We start from the raw sequence: 27,288 nt of genomic DNA on the forward strand, positions 1-27,288 counted from the left end.
TGAGCAACTGCTGTCTAAAAACACTTACAGATTTCAAGCAGAATATCGAACAAGCTGTGAAAAGGTAAAGCGGAAAAAAATTGATCGACCAGGTAAAAATAATAAGAGCGCTATAACAGCCGCCTGAAAAGATGAGGGCGGCTATTAATGATATGAACTCCACCAAAAAAAAATAAGCGATGGGGCAATTTTTTTTCAAAAACAATACCGTTTTCTAATAAAATTCATTACCTGTCAAATTGAAAAGTCAGAAATTTAACTCATGCTTCCTTAAAAAGCCAATCAGACTAGTCGCGGAGGGGGTGCTAGATGAGTGGGGTTAGGTAGGGTGATAGGCAGAGGGTTTGATAGGTAGGTGGTTGGTCTGAAACAAAAATTCTCAAAACGACCTTTTCGCCTCAGAATATTCTCAGAATATCACCGGCAGTTCCCAATTACCATGCATTGAAATCTATGCTACTGTTAAAGTCTAATTTCGAAAACAAGTCAACTTTCACAAACAGAGGAAAAAGTTTGAAAAGAAGAAAAAATTCAAGTGATGAACAGCACATAAAAGACAACCACGTTAACAAGAGTTATTTCATGCGCCGTTCGAGGGCAATTAATCACAGTATATTCTCCACAGGTCAGTTCGATCAAAAATTCTCGAAGTGATATTTTCATCTTGAATATTATCAGCAGTTCCAAATTACTATATATTACAAATTAAGCTACTGTTAAAGTCCAATGTACGAAAACAGCAGTCAACGTTCTAAAACAGAAGTCAATGTTCAAATACAAAAGTCAGGACATGTAAAGAACAAACTTGCGCCAGCTAAAAAAACTAGAATCGCAATATTCCTCTTCGAGTCGTTAAATGACCAGTACTTTTACAATAACTGCTTCAAACTTCGTTCGAGAGCAATTTATAAAGAATAATCTGCCGACTGTCGGAAAATTGCTCTCGAACGACAAGCGAGGTATCGAGTTTGGCTAGAGCTAGCCCAAGTTTACCGAGGTTAGCTGCAAAGAATCAGAGAGGGGAGAGAGAAAAGAGTGACAGATAACTGGTTGCATAAGATTGTCCAAGCCCTGCGTTCTCCCAATTTGGCAAGTTCTGCGTTTTCCCAGTTTGGGAGACCCATACATGAGCGTACAAAAGCTCATTACGGAGAAGTAATGCTCTCGCCTTAACAGTTCATCTCCTTTTACCGAATGAATCCAGTTTCTCAGAATTTCTCAAAAGGATACTTGAGAACAAATTGTCAAACCGGTCAGGCAAAACTGATGTATACAAAGGACACTCGACAACAAATACTTTCAAATTTTGTTCAAATTGCGAGAGCAATTAAAGAGATAAACAGAAAATGAAACGAGCCAAAGAACAAAAAAGTAAGGCTTCCCAACAATTCTTCCAAGTCCTAGGAGCCTAGCTATTCAGTTTGGGTTCAATCACCGATTAGCAACACGATATACAACACAGTAAACCAGGAAAATTCGAATGTTGAAAACAAAGCCGGCAGAATGCCAGAAAAGAGCACCGAAGTACTTTTTGATGCTCTTAGTTAAAAAAAAATAGTATCAATGACAACTTGAGCCCTACATTGAAACCAAATTCCGAGTATCTCGCAACACTTGAAAAAGTAATCACAAGATTGACCGAAAACCACACTAAGATATGAACAAACGAAGCCATACCACAATAAACCAGCTGCTCAGTGGTAGAAGTCAGGGGAAACCTTGACTTCTTGGCGCGTGATCAAATGGTCGCATCCAAAACGAGAAAGAACTAAAAGACGAAATTATAGCAACCAGTCGGCCGGAAAAAAGCCACTGTTGAGCCCACCGACCAAAATTGGGATAAGCTAAAAATTGAAAAACGAAAAATTGATGACAGCCTATTGTCAGAACGTGTTCTAACTTGTCCCTCAGTTTCATTAGATTTAATAAATTAGAATCGCTTAGACACTTCATCCTCTACGCTGGATAACAATGAGCTTAATACTGGAAACAGTTAGCACTATACCATGAGGACATTTGATAACTTAATGCTGTAAGTCTTAGCGCTCGGGTTGTAGTTGTCAATCCCGTTTGATCAAAGGTAAAACAAATCAAAACAAAATGAGAACACACAAATTAGAGCCTTTGAGGCTGACAGCGGCTATTAAATATAGAGCAAACATCAAAATATCATTCAGTTATCCCTTCGCGGCTATTAGAAACCAGAAAACAAAAAACAGTTTTCAAAAAAGGTTTTTATCAAACATTCAAATGTCAGCACATCCAAAACAAACATAGCCGACTAAACGTCGGAAGAATTGCTCTTGAACGAATAGTGGAAGCTCTAATCAATTGAAGCCTGCTTCAGTCGGGGGGGGGGGGGGGAGGGGGAGCCTAAATTGGACTAAGAAGTTCTATAGTGGGGGGGGGGGGGAGGGAGGGGGAGCCTAAATTGGACTAAGAAGTTCTATAGTGGGCTTCAAATAACCACATTAGAGGTTAACATATACCACTATTAAGATTAAAAGTAAAAAATGACACCAGTTTCGGCGCATTTTTCAATTGACTTTTAGTATTAAATTGCCGCCAATTGAGTTCAGCTGCTTGAAATTGTGATTGAGAGAGAATTTTAGATCAAGCGAAATGCGAAAAGTCAAGCGCGTAAAAGTCAATCGCAAAGTCAAAATTGTCAAGCAAAAATTTTGCATAAAAAAGACACACACGTTTACAATAATTGCTATGAACTACGTTCAGGAGCAATTAATCATAACAGGCCCATTTGTGCCAACTTGAATTACTTTACCAACAAAAACCAACAAACTTTATACCACTCTAATCAAAAGGTTAACATTCCCGGCAGATTGCCGGAAAATGGCCGCCATTGATTCCCATAAGGAGGATTAGGATTGAAAGAAAAGAAAATAATGAAAAATAAAAATGATTTTTGTGGGAAAACAATATTAAAGTGCGAAGTATTTTGATGTCAATTTGTAGTTGAACGATCTCATGTTTCATAGTGAGACAATACATGAGCTAGTATCAATACCAATAAGTATTAGAGATGGTAACTAAGACTTAAAAGAACAAAGTTCGAGTAACGGTCATCTAAAACTGGGCTTTATGGATTTATCCCGTTTCCAGTTCTAATTTAGTTTCTTGATACTGACTCTGTTCATTTTGAACTGCTTTGCTGTGCAACTACTATCTAAAATCACTTTGAACAGAATGAGCGAAGAGTCAAATTAGCCCAGAGAAGTCAAAAAAATTTCACGCAAAATGCTGATCAAGCTGAGAACTAAGGTAAAGTGAAAAACTTCTGTTCAACGAAGTAACAAAAGGAGCATTATAATAGCCTGCTGAGAAGCTCAGGCGGACATTTATCACAAAAACGATGACATATAAAAACCTGCAAACAATACAAAAAAACTTTGAAGACTAGAAGACTATCAAAATGGGCAGAGTAGCAAAAATATATTACCGAAACTGTATTAAAAAGTAAAATAAATACCTAAAAGAATCACAAATAGTTCAGTACATACACTGTCTTTTTACAACATAATACAAAACTCTGGCTGAAGAAGCACATCCTGAAGCTACAAAAAACATAACCGACTAAACATCGGAAGAATTGCTCTCGAACGACTAGTGCGAGCAATTGCAGCCTGATCAATTGCAGCCTGATCAATTGCAGCCTGCTTCAGTCAAGGGAGGGAGGGGAGCCTAGTGGGACTAAGAAGTTCAATAGTGGGCTTCAAATAACCACATTAGAGGTTAACAAAAACCACTATTAAGATTTAAAGTAAAAAATGACACCAGTTTCGGCGCACTTTTTAATTGACTTTTCGTATTAAATTGCCGCCAACTGAGTTCAGCTGCTAGAAATTGTGATTGAGAGAGAATTTTAGATCAAGCGAAATGCGAAAAGTCAAGGGCGTAAAAGTCACTCGAAAAGTCAAAATTGTCAAGCAAAAATTTTGCATAAAAAAGACACACACGTTTACAATAATTGCTATGAACTACGTTCAAGAGCAATTAATCATAACAAGCCCATCTGTGCCAACTTGAAATACTTTACCAACAAAAACCAACAAACTTTATACCACTCTAATCCAATGGTTAACATTCCCGGCAGATTGCCGGAAAATAGCCGCCATTGATTCCCATAAGGAGGATTAGGATTGAAAGAAAAGATAATGAAAAATAAAAATGATTTTTGTAGGAAAACAATATTAAAGTGCGAAGTATTTTGATGTCAATTTGTAGTTGAACGATCTCATGTTTCATAGTGAGACAATACATGAGCTAGTATCAATACCAATAAGTATTAGAGATGGTAACTAAGACTTAAAAGAACAAAGTTCGAGTAACGGGCATCAAAAACTGGGCTTTATGGATTTATCCCGTTTCCAGTTCTAATTTAGTTTCTTGATACTGACTCTGTTCATTTTGAATTGCTTTGCTGCGCAACTACTATCTAAAATCACTTTGAACAGAATGAGCGAAGAGTAAAATTAGCCCAGAGAAGTCAAAAAAGATTTCACGCAAAATGCTGATCAAGCTGAGAACTAAGGTAAAGCGAAAAACTTCTGTTCAACGAAGTAACAAAAGGAGCATTATAATAGCCTGCTGAGAAGCTCAGGCGGACATTTATCACAAAAACGATGACATACAAAAACCTGCAAACAATACAAAAAAACTTTGAAGACTAGAAGACTCAAAATGGGCAGAGTAGCAAAAATATATTACCGAAACTGTATTAAAAAGTAAAATAAATACCTAAAAAAATCACAAATAGTTCAGTACATACACTGTCTTTTTACAACATAATACAAAACTCTGGCTGAAGAAGCACATCTTGAAGCTACAAAAAAAATAACCGACTAAACGTCGGAAGAATTGCTCTCGAACGACTAGTGCGAGCAATTGCAGCCTGATCAATTGCAGCCTGATCAATTGCAGCCTGCTTCAGTCAAGGGAGGGAGGGGAGCCTAATGGGACTAAGAAGTTCAATAGTGGGCTTCAAATAACCACATTAGAGGTTAACAAATACCACTATTAAGATTTAAAGTAAAAAAATGACACCAGTTTCGGCGCACTTTTTAATTGACTTTTAGTATTAAATTGCCGCCAATTGAGTTCAGCTGCTAGAAATTGTGATTGAGAGAGAATTTTAGATAAAGCGAAATGCGAAAAGTCAAGGGCGTAAAAGTCACTCGAAAAGTCAAAATTGTCAAGCAAAAATTTTGCATAAAAAAGACACACACGTTTACAATAATTGCTATGAACTACGTTCAAGAGCAATTAATCATAACAAGCACATCTGTGCCAACTTGAATTACTTTACCAACAAAAACCAACAAACTTTATACCACTCTAATCCAATGGTTAACATTCCCGGCAGATTGCCGGAAAATAGCCGCCATTGATTCCCATAAGGAGGATTAGGATTGAAAGAAAAGATAATGAAAAATAAAAATGATTTTTGTAGGAAAACAATATTAAAGTGCGAAGTATTTTGATGTCAATTTGTAGTTGAACGATCTCATGTTTCATAGTGAGACAATACATGAGCTAGTATCAATACCAATAAGTATTAGAGATGGTAACTAAGACTTAAAAGAACAAAGTTCGAGTAACGGGCATCTAAAACTGGGCTTTATGGATTTATCCCGTTTCCAGTTCTAATTTAGTTTCTTGATACTGACTCTGTTCATTTTGAATTGCTTTGCTGCGCAACTACTATCTAAAATCACTTTGAACAGAATGAGCGAAGAGTAAAATTAGCCCAGAGAAGTCAAAAAAGATTTCACGCAAAATGCTGATCAAGCTGAGAACTAAGGTAAAGCGAAAAACTTCTGTTCAACGAAGTAACAAAAGGAGCATTATAATAGCCTGCTGAGAAGCTCAGGCGGACATTTATCACAAAAACGATGACATACAAAAACCTGCAAACAATACAAAAAAACTTTGAAGACTAGAAGACTATCAAAATGGGCAGAGTAGCAAAAATATATTACCGAAACTGTATTAAAAAGTAAAATAAATACCTAAAAAAATCACAAATAGTTCAGTACATACACTGTCTTTTTACAACATAATACAAAACTCTGGCTGAAGAAGCACATCTTGAAGCTACAAAAAACATAACCGACTAAACGTCGGAAGAATTGCTCTCGAACGACTAGTGCGAGCAATTGCAGCCTGATCAATTGCAGCCTGCTTCAGTCAAGGGAGGGAGGGGAGCCTAATGGGACTAAGAAGTTCAATAGTGGGCTTCAAATAACCACATTAGAGGTTAACAAATACCACTATTAAGATTTAGAGTAAAAAATGACACCAGTTTCGGCGCACTTTTTAATTGACTTTTAGTATTAAATTGCCGCCAATTGAGTTCAGCTGCTTGAAATTGTGATTGAGAGAGAATTTTAGATCAAGCGAAATGCGAAAAGTCAAGGGCGTAAAAGCAACTCGAAAAGTCAAAATTGTCGAGCAAAAATTTTGCATAAAAAAGACACGTTTACAATAATTGCTATCAACTACGTTCAAGAGCAATTAATCATAACAGGCCCATTTGTGCCAACTTGAATTACTTTACCAACAAAAACCAACAAATTTTATACACTCTAATCCAAAGGTTAACATTCCCGGCAGATTGCCGGAAAATAGCCGCCATTGATTCCCATAAGGAGGATTAGGATTGAAAGAAAAGATAATGAAAAATAAAAATGATTTTTGTAGGGAAACAATATTAAAGTGCGAAGTATTTTGATGTCAATTTGTAGTTGAACGATCTCATGTTTCATAGTGAGACAATACATGAGCTAGTATCAATACCAATAAGTATTAGAGATGGTAACTAAGACTTAAAAGAACAAGGTTCGAGTAACGGGCATCTAAAACTGCGCTTTATGGATTTATCCCGTTTGCAGTTCTAATTTAGTTTCTTGATACTGACTCTGTTCATTTTGAATTGCTTTGCTGTGCAACTACTATCTAAAATCACTTTGAACAGAATGAGCGATGAGTAAAATTAGCCCAGAGAAGTCAAAAAAGATTTCACGCAAAAGGCTGATCAAGCTGAGAACTAAGGTAAAGCGAAAAACTTCTGTTCAACGAAGTAACAAAAGGAGCTCTATAATAGCCTGCTGAGAAGCTCAGGCGGACATTTATTACAAAAACGATGAAATACAAAAACCTGCAAACAATACAAAAAAACTTTGAAGACTAGAAGACTATCAAAATGGGCAGAGTAGCAAAAATATATTACCGAAACTGTATTAAAAAGTAAAATAAATACCTTAAAAAATCACAAATAGTTCAGTACATACACTGTCTTTTTACAACATAATACAAAACTCTGGCTGAAGAAGCACATCTTGAAGCTACAAAAAACATAACCGACTAAACGTCGGAAGAATTGCTCTCGAACGACTAGTGCGAGCAATTGCAGCGTGATCAATTGCAGCCTGTTTCAGTCGGGGGAGGGAGGGGAGCCTAAGGGGACTAAGAAGTTCAATAGTCGGCTTCAAATAACCACATTGAGGTCAACATATACCACTTTTAAGATTTAAAGTGAAAAATGGCACCAGTTTCGGCGCACTTTTCAGTTGTCTTTTAGTATTAAATTACCGCCAATTGAGTTCAGCTGCTTGAAATTGTGATTGAGAGAGTATTTTAGATCACGCGAAACGCAAAAAGTCAAAGGCGTAAAAGTCACTCGAAAAGTCAAAATTGTCAAGCGAAAATTTTGCATAAAAAAGACACGTTTGCAATAATTGCTATGAACTTCGTTCAAGAGCAATTAATCACCAATCAAAGATCAAAGATCAAAAATTGGGTTATCAAAAAATTGTTCGCTTAGCAGAAATTTTTTACTCACTTCTCCCACTACAGCAGCAATATAGTCTGCTCAGCAGTTTCAGTGAACCAATTACTGAGATACAGGCAAAGGTCTTAACTAGAGAAAACAGAGCTGCTCAGCAACCAACCAATTAGCCAGTTGAGCTTTACCAAATAATCCCACTTCAAGACCAAACACGAAAATTCGTTGGTGGACCAAAAAAAACGACCGCATGAAAAAACGCATTTAGACAATTACGTCCAATATAATAGCTAAAATCTTTGTTTGAGAGCAGTTGAAAAAAACGTGCTGAATGAGGGGGTTCTTAAATTCCTAAAATTGAGAACAACCCAGCGCAGCTTGAATCTAAGTCTCCTCAACAGTTTTGGTGCGCCGCATACTTAAAGACTGGTTAGGCTTAAGGCTGAAAAACCGGCCAAGCTAAAAATGGCAAAAACAAACCGAAAAAAGTACAAGAAACTGCTCTCGAACGAGAGATGGGGGCAACTTAGTTTAGAGGAGGCGTCGCTTAGATATGTTTTAAGGGTGCCTGACGTCTAAACCACTCAGCTACAAAGGCTTTGATTTCCATTCGCTCACAATCGCTCTGAACAACAAACTTTATTTAAGAACGAGAGCAACTTAGTTCACTCAAAAATGAACTAAATCAAGAAGTGAAGGAATTTTCAAGAAAAAAATTTTGCATAAAAAAGCGACAAGTTTACAATTATTGCCTTTAACTGCGTTCGAAAGCTATTAAAAAGTACTATTAAGCAAACGCGATTTTGACTTCGGTCGATAACTTAAGTGCTTAATCAGGTTACAAAAAATTCTAGATCTTAAACTTCACACTTTCTGTCATGCTTTTCAGAAAATCATCTCAAATAAATCGCAGCGTTTTACCTCAATTGTCATGCTCAAATTTGACCCAGCGAGTAACTAAAATCCGCGACGCTATGTAAATGGGATGTACAAAACTTTCATTTAATTGATTTACATGCGAAATATGCAAGAGGTGACGTTACGGAAAATCTGCAAAGAGCCGAGTTCAATCCGCAAAGAGTCATACATCTGCGGAGCAATGTCGTTTACTCACTTGGAGTCCAGTTTGGTGATGTCAAAGATGGCTCCATTCTGTTCATGGTCTCCACTTCCTGTGTCCTCTTGCAACAACTCTTCATCCAAACTTGCCTCCTCCTAAATTTCAAATAACACATTCCGCTTTTCCAGGTGGATAGTAGCTATTACACATACAAAATGAAAGTATATCATAACGAATCATAGCAAACAACAATCTTGCGGCGATTACTCGCGTAATTATAAAAATTTCAACCACGATGGCTTTTGCTACTAAAATGTGTTTTATTGAGCCAAAGGGTTTAAATCTAAACATCTCATTTGAACTATGGCTGATTGAGTACGTTTGTATTGGGATTCCTTTTTCAACAATTTAACAGTTGACGCTTTATCTTCTCCCTCAAGTCATTAAGCTCGATGAGGTAATTGAGGCCCGCACTACTACTGACTAACAGAGCCGTATTCCTTGGAACTCGGCGCAACTAAAGAAGTAAAACAAATTGATGCCAAATCTTTATTGCAAAAACATAGCCGGCAGATTGCCGGAATAGCTGCGAAAGAATAGACCTGCGTGCCATATAATAGAGATAGAAACAGATACAGATCTAAATTGAAAAAAATCGACGCCGCTCAAAAAACTAGGTAAAAAACATTCAGCGATAAATTAAAAACGCTTGTTAAAATTCATTCCACAGAAGCCTCTTATTAGGGACCTCTACTGCACATATGAGTTCCTTTGACCTTAAACAAATTCAAATTAAACTGCAAGTTTTAAAGTGCAAAAGTCATTTTATTGAGTGAGGTAAGTCACGTATGATCTAATCACGCATATAAATTAAAACCTTTTTGCTAAAGCGAGTGAGAAATGACGTCACGCGCGCAAATGCCGTTAGTGAGAGGAAGAAGTCATTCAGAAAATTTGACTTTTTCAGCTTTGCTGTGTGAACAAATGTAAAACGAAAAAAGAGCGTCAGACGACGAAACAAAAAAAAACATAGCAGGACAAGTCCTGACGTACAATTCAAAGAATTTTCATTGACTAAACAGGAAAACTAGACCAATAATGGACTATGAGTGAATTGAGAAAACCATTTTAAAAAAATCAGATCCAAAAATAAGAAAAAAAAACAGAAAATCAATGTCAAAATGACGAATGTGAAAAAAACCACTAGGGAGAAATGAAAATTCAATTCAAACAAAAAACTAGGCCTAGAATAAGCTGTGAATGGATTCGGAAAACCATTTAGAAAAAAATCTCATCCAAAAAATCGAAAAAAAAACAGTAAAAATCATATTGAAATTGCCGCATGTGAACAAAAAACCACTACCGAGAAACCGAATTTTTGTTCAAACACCATTTTCTCACTCTACTTTAAAATTAGAGCGAAAAAATTCACGCCGCAAAACCTCTCGCTTTTTCGCTCCACTTCCTGTTTCGGCGTGACCAAAATCACTACTCCAATTTGACTTCAAAAATCATGAAAATGTGTGAACAGATCTTAAAAAAAAACATAGCAGGACAAGTCCTGACGTACAATTCAAAGAACTTTCATTGACTAAACAGAAAAACTATACTTAGAATGGACAATGAGTGAATTGATAAAACCATTTTTAAAAAATCAGATCAAAAAATAAGAAAAAAAAAACAGAAAATCACTGTCAAAATGACGAATGTGAACAAAAAAACCACTAGGCAGAAATGAAAATTCAATTCAAACAAAAAACTAGGCCTAGAATGAGCTGTGAATGGATTAGGAAAACCATTTAGAAAAAAATCTGATCCAAAAAATCGAAAAAAACAGTAAAAATCAGATTAAAATTGCCGCATGTGAACAAAAAACCACTACCGAGAAACCGAATTTTTGATCAAACACCATTTTCTCACTCTACTTTAAAATTAGAGCGAAAAAAATTCACGCCGCAAAACCACTCGCTTTTTCGCTCCACTTCCTGTTTCGGCGTGACCAAAATCACTACTCCAATTTGACTTTAAAAATCATGAAAATGTGTGAACAGGTCTTAAAAAAAAGACAGCGCCCCAATACAATTCAAATTCTTTGAATTGTAAAAAACCAAGAGCACCGCAATATAGCTTCGCTCAGCTTACAGCTTCGCAGCTATAATAAAAGACAGTAGCTGACCTGGTAGAACATGTTGAGCATGTCTGTCTTCCTCTCATTGTCATGTTTTAGTTGTTTGACTCTGTCGTTCAGCTGGTCACAGAATACATTCAATTCGTCATTCTGACTCTTCAAAAGTACATTCTCCTGTAGAAGAGCCTGACCTATCCTCGCTGCTAGCTCCAAATCATGCTCTTTCTAAAAGACATGTCTCTTTAATGCTTTCGAATACTTTTTCTTTTAAAAAACACAGTACATTAAAGTAAATAATTTTGTCTAACTATTAGTTACAGCTTGTTAGTTTTGATAGTACCAAGACTATCGGAATTCTCCTCACAAACACGCACCTTATTTAAACTTCCTTGGTTAAACCACAAATCTTGGAACAAAAGGAATGGATGAAGAACAAATTCGGTTCACGGAGAAACCATCTTTCCTAATTCAATTATTACTAAATCAGCTTACATACAGACGAGGCAAAAATGCAAGGCTTAACCAAATTATTCAAATGTACTATTTATTTTGATAGGATTAATTTTATACGATTGATGAATCAGAAGTAATGTAACCACATTTTGGCAACCGTATGAACATTTTTTGTCAAAGATTGAAGGAGTTCACTTGCCTCCTCGAGGAGTTTGGTGACAGCTTCGATGTCATTGTAGGTCTTGGTCATTTGAGCTATCCTCTCTCCCCCAATCACTGCAACATCACATAAATAAACTGACAGTGACAACAACAGGAAATTGTTATATCGTAAATGATTAAACATACCCGGCAGATTGCCGAAAAATAGCCGCCGTTGATTCCAATAAGCATGATTGGGATTGAACGAATAGAATATATTGAAAAAAAAAGAATTTTTGTACAAAAATATTTTTTAAGTCCGATTTATTTTGATGGCATTTCGTAGCTGAACATACTTCTGTTTCTTAGAGAGAGGCTAGAAGGGCTACTATCAATACCAATAAGCATAAGAGATGGTAACTAAGACTTATAGGAACGACGTTCAATTAGCGGGCATCTAAAATTGGGCTTTATGGGTTTATCCCGTTTCTATTTCTGACTTCAATTTTTAATTCTGACTCTGTTCATTTTGAATTGCTTTGCTGGGCAACTGATGTTCAAATTCACTTTTAGCAGAATGAGAGAAGAGAGAAACTAGCCTAGAGAAGTCAAAAAGATTTCACGCAAAATGTCGAAAAAGCGGCAAAATGGTAAAGCGAAAAAAAGTTTGACGAAGTAAAAAAAAATACGAGCGCAATAATAGCCGGCTGAGAAGATGAGGGCGGCTATTAATAATAGATGAACTTTGTCTAAGAATATAGGATATTTTTAACAAATGACAGTAATCTATATTTCGTAACATAACTTCCGAACAACTTGAACTGTTCAATGGCAAACTAAAATTTTCATGCACAACTATAGAAAAAATTCCTAGATAGCAAAAATAGGATCCCTTCTGTTTGTCCCCATTTGAACAAAAAGGAAGGGTTTCCATGGAAGGGTTTGTCCCCATTTGAATAAATTTCCATGAAGGACTGCCCTGGGCTCCAATCGATCGATGGGGTGTATCACAACTGTACACTTGTACAATTGCTATAGCACAAACATAAATTTGAGGACTCAATCCAACTACATTAAAATTATCGCCTTCTCAGAGAGAACTGATCCACGTAAGTTAATAACGGTTACATTCATGGAACCAAAAAATTCGAAGTTAAGGTACTGACTGAAGAAAGAGAAAAATTGGTTGAGGAAGTCTGAAGATAGATCTGAGAGTTGTATGGGAGTGGAGGGAGAAGACCTTCTCTGTATAACACCACTGCCCTCCAAACAGCTGTCCGCTTGTCCACACGCCTCAAACACCTAAAAATGAAGATACAAATAAGTCACAGAGCGGCTAATACTATCATAAAAATTAGGCAAGACATTTCCTTCAATGAATTTTAAATTTAAGAATCCGACGGAAAAAGAAGAGAACAGACAAGGAGGATCGGTAATGTGCGTATCAAATGAGGAACAGATAGAAAACCCCAATTTTTTTTCAAAAAAAATGTATGAACAAAAAGATCGGCTCCAACGCAAATAACTCAATGGAGTAAAAAAAATGCCGCATCAGATTGATGAGATCAGCAATTATCAAGAAAGCAAGCCAAGACGAACAAGAAAATCAAACAACAATACCAATATTAAAAAAAAATTAAAAAAATTTATTAAAAAGATCAAAATAGCGTCAGATATGATTACTGAAACTAGACAAAAAACTTGTACTTCACTAGAAAGGACAAGGGACCACTCCATATTAAGGCTCCGTAACAATAAGACAAAAAACAGCAAAGTTAGAAAATTGGCTTATATTTTTAAGAACAATTAATTTCAAAGTAATGAAAAACATTAAGTAGCAAATGATAACATCCAACACGTTTATGATCACATACTCCTCTATAGGAGCGCATTAAGACCTGTCATTAATCAATTTTTTATGTCATTAATCAGATTTTTAAAATAAGAACAACAAATAGACAAAAAAAAACAAAAAATTCAATTAAAACTTGCGAGTAGACGCCGTCGAAGAAGTAGAGCCATATTTTAACCCTCAAAGTATGTTACATTGAGCCCTCTTCGAAAGCCAATAACTTGGTATGCGACCACTCATTAATGAGAATAGGTAACAAGACAAAAAAAAAGAAAAAAGGGGGCAAAGTTGTGTAATACTTTTGCATTTTTCGAAAACAATTACTTCAAAGTCATGAAAGCCATCAGCTACAAAATGAAATAATTAAATAGGTTCGTTAATTCTTCCAAAGGAAGCGCTTGAGATCTGTAGTCAATCAGGATATGTCTTACATCTACAAAACAACGTCAAAAATCAGACAATAGACAAAAATCAAATGTTTACTTTTTTGCGAAAAACCCGTGTCGAAGCCAGTAAATTCACAATGAAGTCTTTAAAAACATTAGATTTTGTGCACTTGCACCCTCCCTCGACGAGAATTGTCGTAAGTGACCTGTTATTAACGAGACTGGGTAGTAAAAAAGACAAAAAAATGCGAAGTTAAAAAATATTTATTATTTTTGAAAACAATTATTTTCAAAGGCATGAAAGCCATCAGCTAACTACTCAAATCAGAATAAAGGTTCAATTATTCCTCAATAAAAAGCCAATGAAACCTGTCATTATCCAGGAAATTTCATACGACTAAAAAACAGTAAAAACGCCAGTCAGACAAATGTAAAAAAATTCAATTAAATTCTTCAAAAAAGGGGTGTCGAAGCCGTTAAAACCATAACTTATGCCTTTGAAGAACTTTATATTTTCAATTGAGCATTAATTTGAACGCCAATAATGTAATATGTGAACTGCCAATAATGTGATAATGTGACAAAACGGGAAAAAACGTGAAAAATGGGCAAATGCCTAAAATAGAAAAAATTGTGAAATCTAGTAGTATCAAAGCCAGAAAACCACAACTTAACGCGTAAAACAGCAAAAAAGATTAAATTTTAATTCATTTTTGTTTGAATTATAAAAAAACCACGATGTCCCCAATAATAGCCGCTATCGGTTCGGCGCTATTAGTAAACAAACAACACAACTAATACAATTGCTTCAATTACTGTAAGGCAGCACTTTAGAGAAGAATCTTATTGTTCGTCGATAACTATTGATAAACATAGCCGGTAGATTGCCGGAAATAAGCCGCCAAATTGGCCAATTTTTTAGTGTCAAAAAATGTTCTAATTTAGCGTGCAGTTTTAGTTACTTTCTTAAACTATACTTAATTCAGATTCTAAACAAAGCTAATAAGCTTAATACCAATGTCAGCTAGCAAACACTCTAATGAACTTTGATAACCTAAATCTCAAAGACTTAATGACCGGGCTTTATCGGTTTATCACATCTCTTTTGATTTTGCTCTTTTGACCTTGACTGAATTCACTATCTTGCGTAATTCATTGAGTGAATGGATTTAAAAACCATTCAGTTGAAACAGTGAGTGAAGTAACTCAGAAGTCAAACGTGAAAATCGTGCCTTATAAAAAACGAAAAACGTGATCGAAAGGTAAAGCGAGTTTAAAAAAGGATAGCGCCTAAATAATAGCCGTCGAGAGGCTGACGGCGGCTATTAACAATGCAACCAAGAGATGAAACAAAAATTTAGCATAACCAACAACGGTGGGATTGGGGGTTCAAACTCCAAGAATCGCCCTTTACACAACGATTTTATCTCCTCAACAGTTCCAGTGAATCTCAAACTTGAGAGACTAGTAAGACATCGGCAAGTCGGAATAAAATAGACGACGAACTAACAATGTCACCAAAATTTGCATAAGAATTTTTAAAAATTCAGTTCAATCAAAATTATTAGTAGAAAGCTGATGCCCGATGTAAGCAATTGGGTATGATCTACAAGAACTGTCAATAACGGAAACATAAATGTGTTTTACTTTCGAAAATATCTTTGGAGAGCAACACGAGTAAATGTAATACTTTGAGCGTGAAAACTAACAGACAAGATGCCAGAACATAGCCGCCATTGAACCACCTGACGCTCATCGGGATCGAAACAGAAAGAGATCAAAGTTGACAGCAAATTTCCAAAGTGTCAAATAATGCTAATTTTGTGGGCAGTTTCAATTAGATTTAAAAACTAAACTTAATTCAGCTTCCCTTCTACACTGAAGGATATTAAGCTTAATACTCATGCAAGCTAGCAATCGCTCTAATGAACTTTGATGACCTAATGCACTTTGACTAAATAAGCGGGCTTGATCGGTTTATTATGTATCTTTTGATTTTGCATAAAAGTATTTAAAATCCATTCAGTTGAAAAAGTAAGTGAGGTAAGTCAAAAGTCAAGCGTGAAAATCGCGACTTATGTAAAACGAAAAACGTGATCGAAGAGTAAAGCGATTTTTTTAAAAATAATACATAGCAGGACAAGCTGAAATACAACTCAAAGAATTGAATGAAAAACCTAGAATCACTGTACCTGACCAGCGGATCAATTGCACAACGGCAGCCAAAACGAAAGACAATCTCACACAGTCAAAAGTTCAGAAATTAAAATAATCAAACAAACTAAACAAAAAAATAATCAATGCTAAAACCCTCGAAGCGTCTGCGCTGAAGGCCAAATTTAACCCATTTACATATACCTGTTAACCTACGCATAATTCTTGAAAGAGGATTATTGGCCACCAAAAAGACATAAAAAATTGAAAACTTAAAATTGAAATTTGGAAAATTTAAGAAAGTTTTTTTAATTTTGCAACATTAAAATGTTCAAATCCACTTGTTTGTCTTGACAGTAATAACTACATTGCGTAATAATTTAAAAAAATGGCAGGACAAGTCTTGAAATACAACCAAAGGAATAAAAAAAAGAATTACTATCTCACCTGCAGATTAATTGAACAATGCCATTCAAAAACCAACCGTCTCCGAGGTTAAGAAAAATTAAAATAATCAAACAAAATGAACAACAATACACAAATTGCCAAAACTCTAGAAGCTTAGACCCCAGGCCTAATTTGATCAAAAAATCTCCCAAGTTTAGAAAAACTAAAATAATCAAATAAACTGAACAAAAATATAATAATTGCAAAAACTGAAGCTTATACCCTGAAAACACAAAAATTGCTAAAACTCTTGAAGCTCATACCATAGGCCGAATTTAATCCAATAAGTTACACCCATTAATTAACCCACACATAAGACTTGGAAGGGTTATAGTGGCCACTAAAGATTCGAGAGAAAAAAATGATTTCGAGCATATTAATTATGCGAAATTTAGAAAATTTGAATAAATTTTGCAATTTTCAATTTAAAAGTATTTGTCGTTTCTATAATTCTTCTAAAATTGAAAAATGCAAAATTTATTCAAAATTGTTCAATTAAAATGCTCAAAACCAGTTCTGTCTCTTGAATGAATCTGCAGTAACCCATCCGAAAGACTTAGGAGGGTTCATTGGCCCTTACGGATCAATAAGCTAAAAAAAATTACACCAATTTTCCAAAAATTTGAACATAAACGACTAACGTTGAGCGAATTGCTCTCCAACGACCGTGAAACATTGCAGCAGAACTTTCAACTAAAAGCAAAGCAGTAACCCAAGATCAAACGCTAGAAGAGATTACCTGGTCCATGGGGCGGAAGAAATGACAAATTTTCCAAAAAAATGACAAAAAATGCAAAAAAAAGTATCATTTTTTTGGACTTATGATTGCAGCACAAAAACATTTAGCTCATGAAATTGTCATTGAAAAATGTCAATTCAAGACTAATAAATCAAACTCGTCAAACGACAAAAAACGTGAAAAATTGCACTATTTCGGGCTCAAAAACTAAAAATGACCGTTTAATCTTGAATTAAGGCCTTCCCAGCAGCAGCACAACTCTTGAGCACTTGAAAGACTACTGAAGCCAGCTTTGGGGATCTAAAAAAACTTGGACGAGGGGGGTTAATGAGAGGAGTAGTAAGGGTTGGTGCAGGTAGCTACCCGCAATTCCTAATGACTATATATTGGAAAATACGACAGTGTTAAACTCAACGTTCTAAAACCGATGTTCGAAAACAGATAAACCGAAGTCAAGGCATGAACAAACTTCCCTCAGAGTTAGAAAAACATAACCAGTAGAATACCGTAAACGACCCAAATGGCAGTGCAAAATAATTTCTAAACTTACATCACCTAAATCAGATACATTACAGAAAGAATAACTGAATAACAAAAAAATAACTGCCTAATGAAACTAAACGAAATGATAACTCAATTTTTATTTCAGGGGTTTGGGTGGCAGGAGGGCGAAGATTGGGAGGTAATGGTAGGGCTTGGAGTATGATGATTTGGGGCGGGTAGATGTTTGGCGTGTGGGTTGCTCAGTGGGGGGATAGTAGGTTTGGGGATAGACAAGATTTTGGGGGTAGGTCTGAGAGGTGGAAGGGAGCTCAAAATGATCTGTCGATCTTTAATATTAGCAGCAGGTCGGCAGAAAGCGGGTAGATGAGCGGCAAGTTGGGCAGCAGGTTAGTGGAAGGTGGGGGGAGGTATCAGAAAAAAATGTTCAAAAATAAAAGTTAAAGTCAGAAACTAGCTTCACCTTTAAAAAAACTCAATAGCAATACTCCTCGTTGACCTGTAAAAATCTGTACAACACCCGTACTCTGCTCCGAGTCGTAAAAAGGAGAGCGCTTAAACAATAGCCGTTGAGAGGACATAAAACTCCGAGAAAGCATTGTGATAAAATTGGGATCAGATATACGAACTCAAATCTGATTTATGAACAAAATTTGTGCAACATCATATTTATTGCGCAGACTAAAATTTTGAATTATTTGAAATATTTTGCTGAAAAATCACAAGCTTAAAAACTGGTAGCTTTAATCTGATTATTTGGGGTCTTCTACCAAGAATAAGCAATCTTGTCATTCGTTGCAATATTTGACTTTGATGCTGAATGGTTTCGGAAAATTTTGATGAAGAGGGAGCTAACCTTTTTGTAACTTTGAAATGGTTAGAGCCGGCGCATTTCCACCCATTGTATAATCTGGCAAAAGTTTAAGACGGCGAATTGAAGTAATATGACTAAGAACAACGGCGACATAAAATCAGTACTAACCACAGGCACTTAACCAGTCTAGCAATTCTTACCACCGTAAACAGAGTAATCCTATTTTTAGCAGCATTCATGTCTAGTTTCGGTTTTACAAACCCAGTTAACAAGGAAGTGATACAATTTCAGCAAATGCGCCTAGCAGAACTGAGGGCAGTGCAAAAAATTTGGACTCCAATTCTAATTAAATGACACATTTAACATAGACAAAATTAGCGGTACAATACAAACACATTCTCCCTATGCAGAGGAAAAATAAACCTAGGGTAACTTGGTAGAATAACGTTAACTTTTTACACGAACAATAAGGCTTGGATATAAATCTGTTTCGCAATTATTTATACCAACCAACTCTTCTAAAAGCTGATAGCAACTAAATTACTATTACTGCTGTTTGGAATGTTATTTCCCATGCGATTGCGTCAGATTTCACAACTCTACAAAGTCTATTTAATACATAAATACAATAATTTTAACTACAGTTTTTGTAGCTTAGTTTTTGTTGATCAGTTCCTATTTAAATGAGTATTTTTTCGAACTAAGCTGACCACCAATTTTGCGAAACATTGCAGTGCATTAACTGATTTGTTTTTTATACATTTAGCCTAAACAAAATATGCAGCATTAAAGTTTTAACTTGATTTGCTATTACCTAACGCCTCAAGGTTTAAAGCGCTTAAATTCGAAGAAAGGCAGTAAAAGCCGCCTAGGCAGAAAAAACAGGTCAACGAAGGCCGATTTACTGCAGCTACTGAAACTCACGCCACAGGGGGTTCTTGAAGGCTTCAAATGGAGGGACTAGAGTTCATTCTATAGGGGTCATTATACAGCTCGACACTTGTATTAATCAGGAAATATTGAAAACATTTGGCTCGCCTTTAATTTAATTTGCAGTCTGCGACTACCGATTAGCCCGCAAAATACAGCTCGACTGCTCAAAACGTAATTTTGCCCATCATAACAGCGTTTGCCAAAAGCTCAAAAATTATCACCAGTTGATACCAAAAATTAACATAGCCAGCAGATGCCGCAATAGCTGCGAAATAGACTTGCTTGCCGTATAATAAGTTGAAGTTATTGGCGCCGCTCAAAAAGCTATTCAGCGATAAAACAAAAAAGCTTGTCTAAAATTCATTTCGCAAAGGAATTTTTATTAGGGACCTATTTACACATATGAGTTCATTTTACCTTAAACTAATTCATATTCAACTGAAGTTTAAAAGCGCAATCATTTTTATTTAGTAAGGTAAGTCAAGCATGATCACAATTTAACCACGCAAATTATCTAAAAACGTTTGCTAGAGAGGGCGAGAAATTACATTTTCAGACATTTTCCGGTCCGATCAAAGAACCCCCTGCTGGTAAAAATGAAAACAAAAAAGAAAACTAAAACAAACCGACTATAAACGATTAAAAATAAATAAACCGACACATCGGATTAATTGCTCTCGAATGACCGACGGGGGCAATTTAACTTAGATTAGAAATCTTTGATTTTTTATGGGTGCAACAAAATCCCCCCCCCCCCCGTGGTTCCAACCCGGACCTCCAGTTCGGCAGCCTGGGATCTTAACAAATTGGCTACAGTCTCCTTTCGCTCAAAATTCCTTTTACTTACAAACTTTATTTCAGAACAAGAATATTTTAGATTAAACATTGCCGGCAGATTAAGAATTGACCCAGAAAATTGACCGAATTTGTTCTGTTTTTTTTTGTGTCAAAAAGTGTTCTAATTTAGCGTGCCGTTTTAGTTGGATTCTAAAACTGTACTTAATTCAGCTTCTAAACTGAAAGCTAATAGGCTTAACAACAATGTCAGCTAGCAAAAACTCATGAACTTTGATAACTTAATTCTCAATGAAATAATGACCGGGCCTTATCGGTTTATCCCGTCTCTTTTGATTTTGATCTTTTGACTTCGATAGTATTCACCACATTGCGTAATTTATTGCGTGAAATAATTTAAAACCCATTCAGTTGAAACAGTGAGTGAAGTAAGTCAGGAGTCAAACGTGAAAATCGTGACTTATGTAAAACGAGAAACATGATCAAAAAGTAAAGCGATTTTTAAAATGAGCGCGCCTAAATAATAGCCGTAAATAATAGAGGCTGACGGCTGCTATGAATCAAAAACAAAGAACTGAAAATTGGAAAAGTCAGTCCAGAAGTCAAACAATATTCCATAAAAGCGCAAAAGCGTCAAGCAAAAACTTTGCATATAAAGGACAAACACGTTTACAATAATTGCTTCAAACTTCGTTCGAGAGCAATTAAACATACATTTCTCCCATTAAAAGCTCAAGTGCTTCCTCATAGTCGAATAAGCCAGAGTAAAAATCAGTTTGAAAACTCTTATCCATAGAACTGCTCTGAGAATCAAAGTAAACAAAAAGAGTTAAAAAATTGACAAAAAACAAAACGAAAACCGACCGCAATTAATTATTTTTCAAAACATAATTAAATGAATAATAGTACCGATCAGATTAGGAAGTCCGCATAACCATGAAAAATGCTATCTTCATCCGAAAACTCAATGAAGACAACACAATTAGAACACAGAGAGAAAACTGACATACACCGATTAACGACAGTGAGCAATTGCCCCGCCTTTGCTCTCAAACGGCAGGCGGGGCAATTTAAGTGGCACTGTAGCTTAGATAAAATTTTCCTTTGGGGTGCAAAAAATCCGAATTCGCGTGGGATACCAAGCCCGGACCTCCGGAGTTCTCGACAGACACATTAACTATAATTGGCTATCAAGCTTTTGTAATTTCTAATCTTACAGTCGGGTTTTATCTTTGCAGCAAACTTTATTTCGGAGTGAGAGCAAATGAGATCAGTGAAAAATGAAGAAGACAAATTCACCTGAAAAAAAAAAAAACAGGATGAAAAATTCACTTGAGAAATTTGCATTTGTGAAAATTTTGCAAAAAACGAAACACATGTTTACAAAAACTGCTTCAAACTTCGTCCGAGAAGTTAATGAAAACATAACCGACTAACGTCAGGCGAATTCTCAAACGACGGGCGAGCCGTTGAGTGCGGTAGTAGCCAGCTGGGGCTTAGGGATTTTTGCATGGGGGTAGCGGAATAGGAGGGGGAGTCCAGTGGTTGGGGGTGTAGGATTGGGAGGGCTGGACAGAGGGAGGTCGAAACCGCCAGATAAAGCAGGGTAGACTGGGGGTGGTTCGTTGTTAAGGGAGGCAGTGATTGAGTGGGTGTGTTATTGTCTCCCAAAATTAGCCAAAATTAGTTTGTTAGACACTTTTTAGGCACAAGGGTCTAAAAGAACGTCAGGCAAATTGCTCTGAACGACCGGCGAGCCGTTGGCTTCGGTTGTAGCCAACTGGGACTTATGGATGCAAGCATTAGGGGTGTGGGGTTGACCGGTGTGTGTGTGTGTGTGTGGGGGGGGGTTGATGAGAGGGGGGTTCAAATCTACAGGTGGAGGAGGGTGGACAATAGGAGTTTTGAGGGGGGGGGGGGCAATGGGGGGAAGGGCTGATGGCGGGGGGAGGGGTGTGACTGAGGGGGGTCAAATTTTCAAGTTCAAGAACCGCTTTTCACACCATGAAATTGCCTCCTCAAAACAGTTTTGGGGAATCGCATTCTTAGAGTATAGTAAGGCTTAGGGTTCTAAGAGAACTTAATGCAATCCGAGAGCTACCTGTTTGTCTCGTTTGAGGACGAAAAGTCAAATAAATCGAGGAAAAATCGGTCAAGCGAAAATTCGCATAAAAACGACAGGACTAATAAATATAACTGCTACAAACTTTGTTTGAGAGCAATTAAAAATACTTCAACAATTCCCCAAGTGATAAAAAATATTAAATGACTCGGCTAAATTTTTCTACACTTAACCTCTTGTTCAAACATCTTCAAAAAATAGGACACAAAAAACCCTACTATTTCTACTCCACTTTTTGCACCAACTGAAAATCAATTTCTCATGTGTGGCATTTGACTTCATATGCTGTAAAAAAAAACAAATGCATTTGACTCCATATGCAGTAAAATAATCACTCCTACTCATCTTCGTGTCGTAAAAACTGGAGCGCAAAAATAGCCAGCAGAGTAGATGACGCGGCTATTTAACAAACTGTAGATATTTGACGGAAAACGTTACACCCTTTTAAAACTTACACCCTTTAATAACTTACTCCCCTTTTATAGCTTACACCCTTTTATAGCGTACACCTTTTTTTCAATTGAGTTGGTATGTGGCATTTTTAACTACACAAATTATCAAACAAAAATGTTCAATGAGAGCAAAAACTATAGCTAAGAGAATACAGAGACTTGACAGACTAGCGCCGAAATGCACCCAAACAACAAAGCGTTGAGCTGGTTGACTGAGGGGCATTGGTATCCAGCTTAAACTTGAGGGATGCAGGGGTTGCAGACTAGCAGGGGGTTTTCAAATACTTCAAATGACCATAGTAGTTCATTTAGGTTTCACGTGCAAAAAGACTCAATTAAGTAACCAAAATTAGCACCACTGCTTAAAATACAGAGTGCGGCCGTTTTGGGTCAATCAAAATCAAGACATGAAACAAGACAACAATTTTGGCGTAATTTCTTTTGATTTGACTTTCAGTAGTAAAACTGCCTCTATATACTTATGTTAGCTGCTTTACTTATGTGAAAAGAAATTTGTGACAAGTGGACTACTAATTTTACCACGAAAAATGAGAGCCAATTAGATGACGCAAAAATCATGTCAAGCGTGAAAAAGTCACTTGAACATACGAAGATTCAGACGAAAAATCAAACGAAAAAATTGCACGAAACAGACCAAAAAGAACCAAATAATTGCTTCAAACTTTATGAGCAATTAATCAGAAAAGAAGACCAACCAGACTCTTTTCTGAAGTATTTGCTATGATTTTTTTGACGCAGTTAGACAGCACGAACGACTATATCCCTCGAGATTTGGATTTCTATTACTTTCAAATCTGCCAAAGGACGGACGTATCAAATATTTATTTTTTGAAATCCTTTTCTAGCAGCATTTCCAAACTATTTGACTTACCTGTTCTTGATTGTCGTCTAGACCTGATACACCACCCACAGCACCTTCCAGAAAGTCTTGTGGTACTGACGAAGAGCTACAGGGAAAACCACCCGGTGACGTCACAGGAGTGGTTCTCAACTTGTAGCGAGGAATTTGCTCTTCGATCAAACTGCAGATTTCTACTTCAGGTAACAGCTCTGAGGTATGCACATCTGAACACAGATATTAAACTTAAGCATACTTTAAACCCAATTATTTTGAATTGCCTCTTGTTTTCATCAGCAGCTTCCATAATACTTAATTTATTGATCTCTGTCAGAAAATCAACACGAAAAATTTGTTTCGTCTTAGATTTGTGAAACGTACCAATCAACTAATTGCAAATGATGTTGTATGCTTTGAAAAATGCAAAGTCGCATACTAACGCACATTTACGTTTTGATGAAATTATAAACTAAATTAACTTTCGACATAAGTGCACACCCAAAAGAGTAAGGTGAAAACACCAAAAAATGAAGACGATCAGCTCGCTCGTATAGCAGCCATGTCCCCTCCCCTCCCAGATTACTTGAAAAAGAGAAAAGTAGGATACTAGCTACTCTACTCACGTTCAACTCGAATAATTGATGCAAGATGGCAAATTTTTAACAGCAAAGTAAACAACTCGTAAAGTAAAAACTGAATATAGCACTCAAAACACTGTGCTTCTAACACTGCAGAATATAATTGAGACTAGTCAAAAACTATTTATAAATCATAAATATTTATGATAAAACTACATGCATAACACCACGATTCATTTGAACAATTCTTGATAAAATTTCAAGAATTTAAGTTCAAAACACGGCGTTCAAAAATCAAAGAGATCTAAAACGGCCGAGCAAAATATTTGGACAAAAGATCCCAGGCAATGGTAATCAAACCTCTTTTGTTATTAAACACAATTGAAATGTAACACACACACAAAAGGTGTTCTAGTGAAGCAGAACAAAATTGAGCAGCGCAAAAATTAAGAAAACAGTAAAAGCAGTTCAGAATGGTGACTACAAAGAACATGTTATGCAATAAAAGACAAAAGCGTAGACTATGGAAATTAGAACATTCTCTTAAGAGAAGGAAAAGCTATAAACAAAATCTTCCAATGGCCATCGGAAAATACTGATGGTGTTTGTTTCATGCATGAGCATGTTTTTGCAGATCTAAAAAGCTGCAAACGTTTCAGATTAAAACAATGATACTTTTCCTCAATTACAGGATAGTTTCAACGAAAAATTTTGAATTGGTAAAACTAAATACAATCTCTCGGTAAATCCCAAGAACTAAGCAGACTTAACACATGCTTAGAGCTTTGTAAACGAGGCAGCAATATCATCTTGCTAGTGAGATTAATTTACAAGTCAACAAAGCAATATACAAGTCAACAAAGCAATAATGAAAGCAATATTGAAAGTTTTTTCCAAAATCTGTTATAATTTTTGAAGGAAAATTTTGAAACCATTCGTTCTTAACTGGATACATTCAAAAGTTTCAATTAAGACTCTTCAGAAAACCAATTGGACTTATCAGCAATCAACTGAAAATCAACTAACAATTTAAAACTTACACCCTTTAATAACTTACCCCCCTTTTATAGCTTACACCATTTTATAGCGTACACCTTTTTTTCAATTGAGTTGGTATGAGGCATTTTTAACTACACAAATTATCAAACAAAAATGTTCAATGGGAGCAAAAACTGTAGCTAAGAGAATACAGAGACTTGACAGACTAGCGCCGAAATGCACCCAAACAACAAAGCGTTGAGCTGGTTGACTGAGGGGCATTGGTATCCAGCTTAAACTTGAGGGATGCAGGGGTTGCAGACTAGCAGGGGGTTTTCAAATACTTCAAATGACCATAGTAGTTCATTTAGGTTTCACGTGCAAAAAGACTCAATTAAGTAATCAAAATTAGCACCACTGCATAAAATACAGAGTGCGGCCGGTTTGGGTCAATCAAAATCAAGACATTAAACAAGACAACAATTTTGGCGTAATTTCTTTTGATTTGACTTTCAGTAGTAAAACTGCCTCTATATACTTATGTTAGCTGCTTCACTTATGTGAAAAGAAATTTGTGACAAGTGGACTACTAATTTTACCACGAAAAATGAGAGCCAATTAGATGACGCAAAAATCGAGTCAAGCGTGAAAAAGTCACTTGAACATACGAAGATTCAGACGAAAAATCAAACGAAAAAATTGCACGAAACAGACCAGAAAGACCCAAATAATTGCTACAAACTTCATGAGCAATTAATCAGAAAAAAAGACCAACCAGACTCTTTTCTGAAGTATTTGCTATGATTTTTTTGACGCAGTTAGACAGCACGAACGACTATATCCCTCGCGATTTGGATTTCTATTAGATTCAAATCTGCCAAAGGACGGACGTATCCAATATTTAATTTTTGAAATCCTTTTCTAGCAGCATTTCCAAACTATTTGACTTACCTGTTCTTGATTGTCGTCTAGACCTGATACACCACCCACAGCACCTTCCAGGAACGAGGCAGCAATATCATCTTGCTAGTGAGATTAATTTACAAGTCAACAAAGCAATATTGAAGGGCAAAAGTTTTTTCCAAAATCTGTTATAATTTTTGAAGGAAAATTTTGAAACCATTCGTTCTTAACTGGATACATTCAAAAGTTTCATTTAAGACTCTTCAGAGAACCAATTGGACTTATCAGCAATCACTCAGTGACATAATTGACCATACCCTGCCAATTCCGGAAAATAGCCGCCGTTGATTCCCATAACCACGATTGGGATTGAAAGAGAAAATAATTTAAAAAATCTTTTTGAAGAAAAACAATTTTAAAGTGCAATTTATTTTGATGTCAATTTGTAGTTGATCATACTCCTGTTTCATAGTGAGACAATACAAGAGCTAGTATCAATACCAATAGGCATTAGAGATGATAACTAAGACTTAAGAACAAAGTTTGAGTAACAGGCATCTAAAACTGGGCTTTATGGGTTTATCTCGTTTCTATATGTCCTGAAAAACAATCCGAAGAAATAAATGAAAAACTTAGAAGCACTCTACCTGAGCAGCAGATCAATTGAACAATGCCGGCCAAAACACAAACAAAATCATCTCAAAAATTGAGAAACAAAAACAATCAAACAAACAACACAAAAATAAAATCATTGCAAAAACTCCTGAAGCTTTTACCACAAAGTCAAGGCAAAAATTGATTCCTTTAAATATACCTATTTCAAAAATATGTTCAAAACCAATTTTTGTCTCTGAAATTGGTCAATTATTATATCTGCAAGACCTGAAAAATATTCATTGGCCCTTGAAGATCGATTAACCCAAAAAATGACAGAAAAATTAAAAAAAACTGTAATCACTTGCAAATTTGAATGAATGTTGCTGAAACTAGTGATATTAATATCTTCAGAACAATTTCTGCGTCTCTAGAGGATATCCAGCAACCCAATTCAAAGCTTAAAAAGTCATTGGCTCATAAAGATCGATAAACTAGGTAAAAGACAATAATATCATCATTCCGTTAAAACGTTGAATTCCATTCCATTGCTCCTAGCAACTACGTAATAACATAATATCAAACCCTGGAGGAGATT

The 27,288-nt window shown here is 36.0% G+C and overlaps 1 protein-coding gene across 1 annotated transcript in view; it reads right to left on the bottom strand.

Annotated features, from left to right (window-relative positions):
* The window catches only part of LOC142336689 (uncharacterized), a 103,426-nt gene that overhangs the window by 61,865 nt on the left and 14,273 nt on the right, over window positions 1-27,288 (bottom strand). Inside the window, exons 5-9 of the mRNA XM_075385601.1 lie at window positions 23,671-23,864; window positions 12,750-12,885; window positions 11,642-11,718; window positions 11,038-11,214; window positions 8,916-9,016 (exon numbers count right to left, since the gene is read on the bottom strand). Of these exons, the coding sequence (XP_075241716.1) occupies window positions 8,916-9,016; window positions 11,038-11,214; window positions 11,642-11,718; window positions 12,750-12,885; window positions 23,671-23,864 (685 nt within the window). The remainder of the gene's footprint in view (window positions 1-8,915; window positions 9,017-11,037; window positions 11,215-11,641; window positions 11,719-12,749; window positions 12,886-23,670; window positions 23,865-27,288) is intronic.

Source organism: Convolutriloba macropyga, chromosome 3 (assembly GCF_964194025.1).
Source record: "Convolutriloba macropyga chromosome 3, txConMacr16.3, whole genome shotgun sequence".
Classification (NCBI taxonomy): Eukaryota; Metazoa; Xenacoelomorpha; order Acoela; family Convolutidae; genus Convolutriloba; species Convolutriloba macropyga.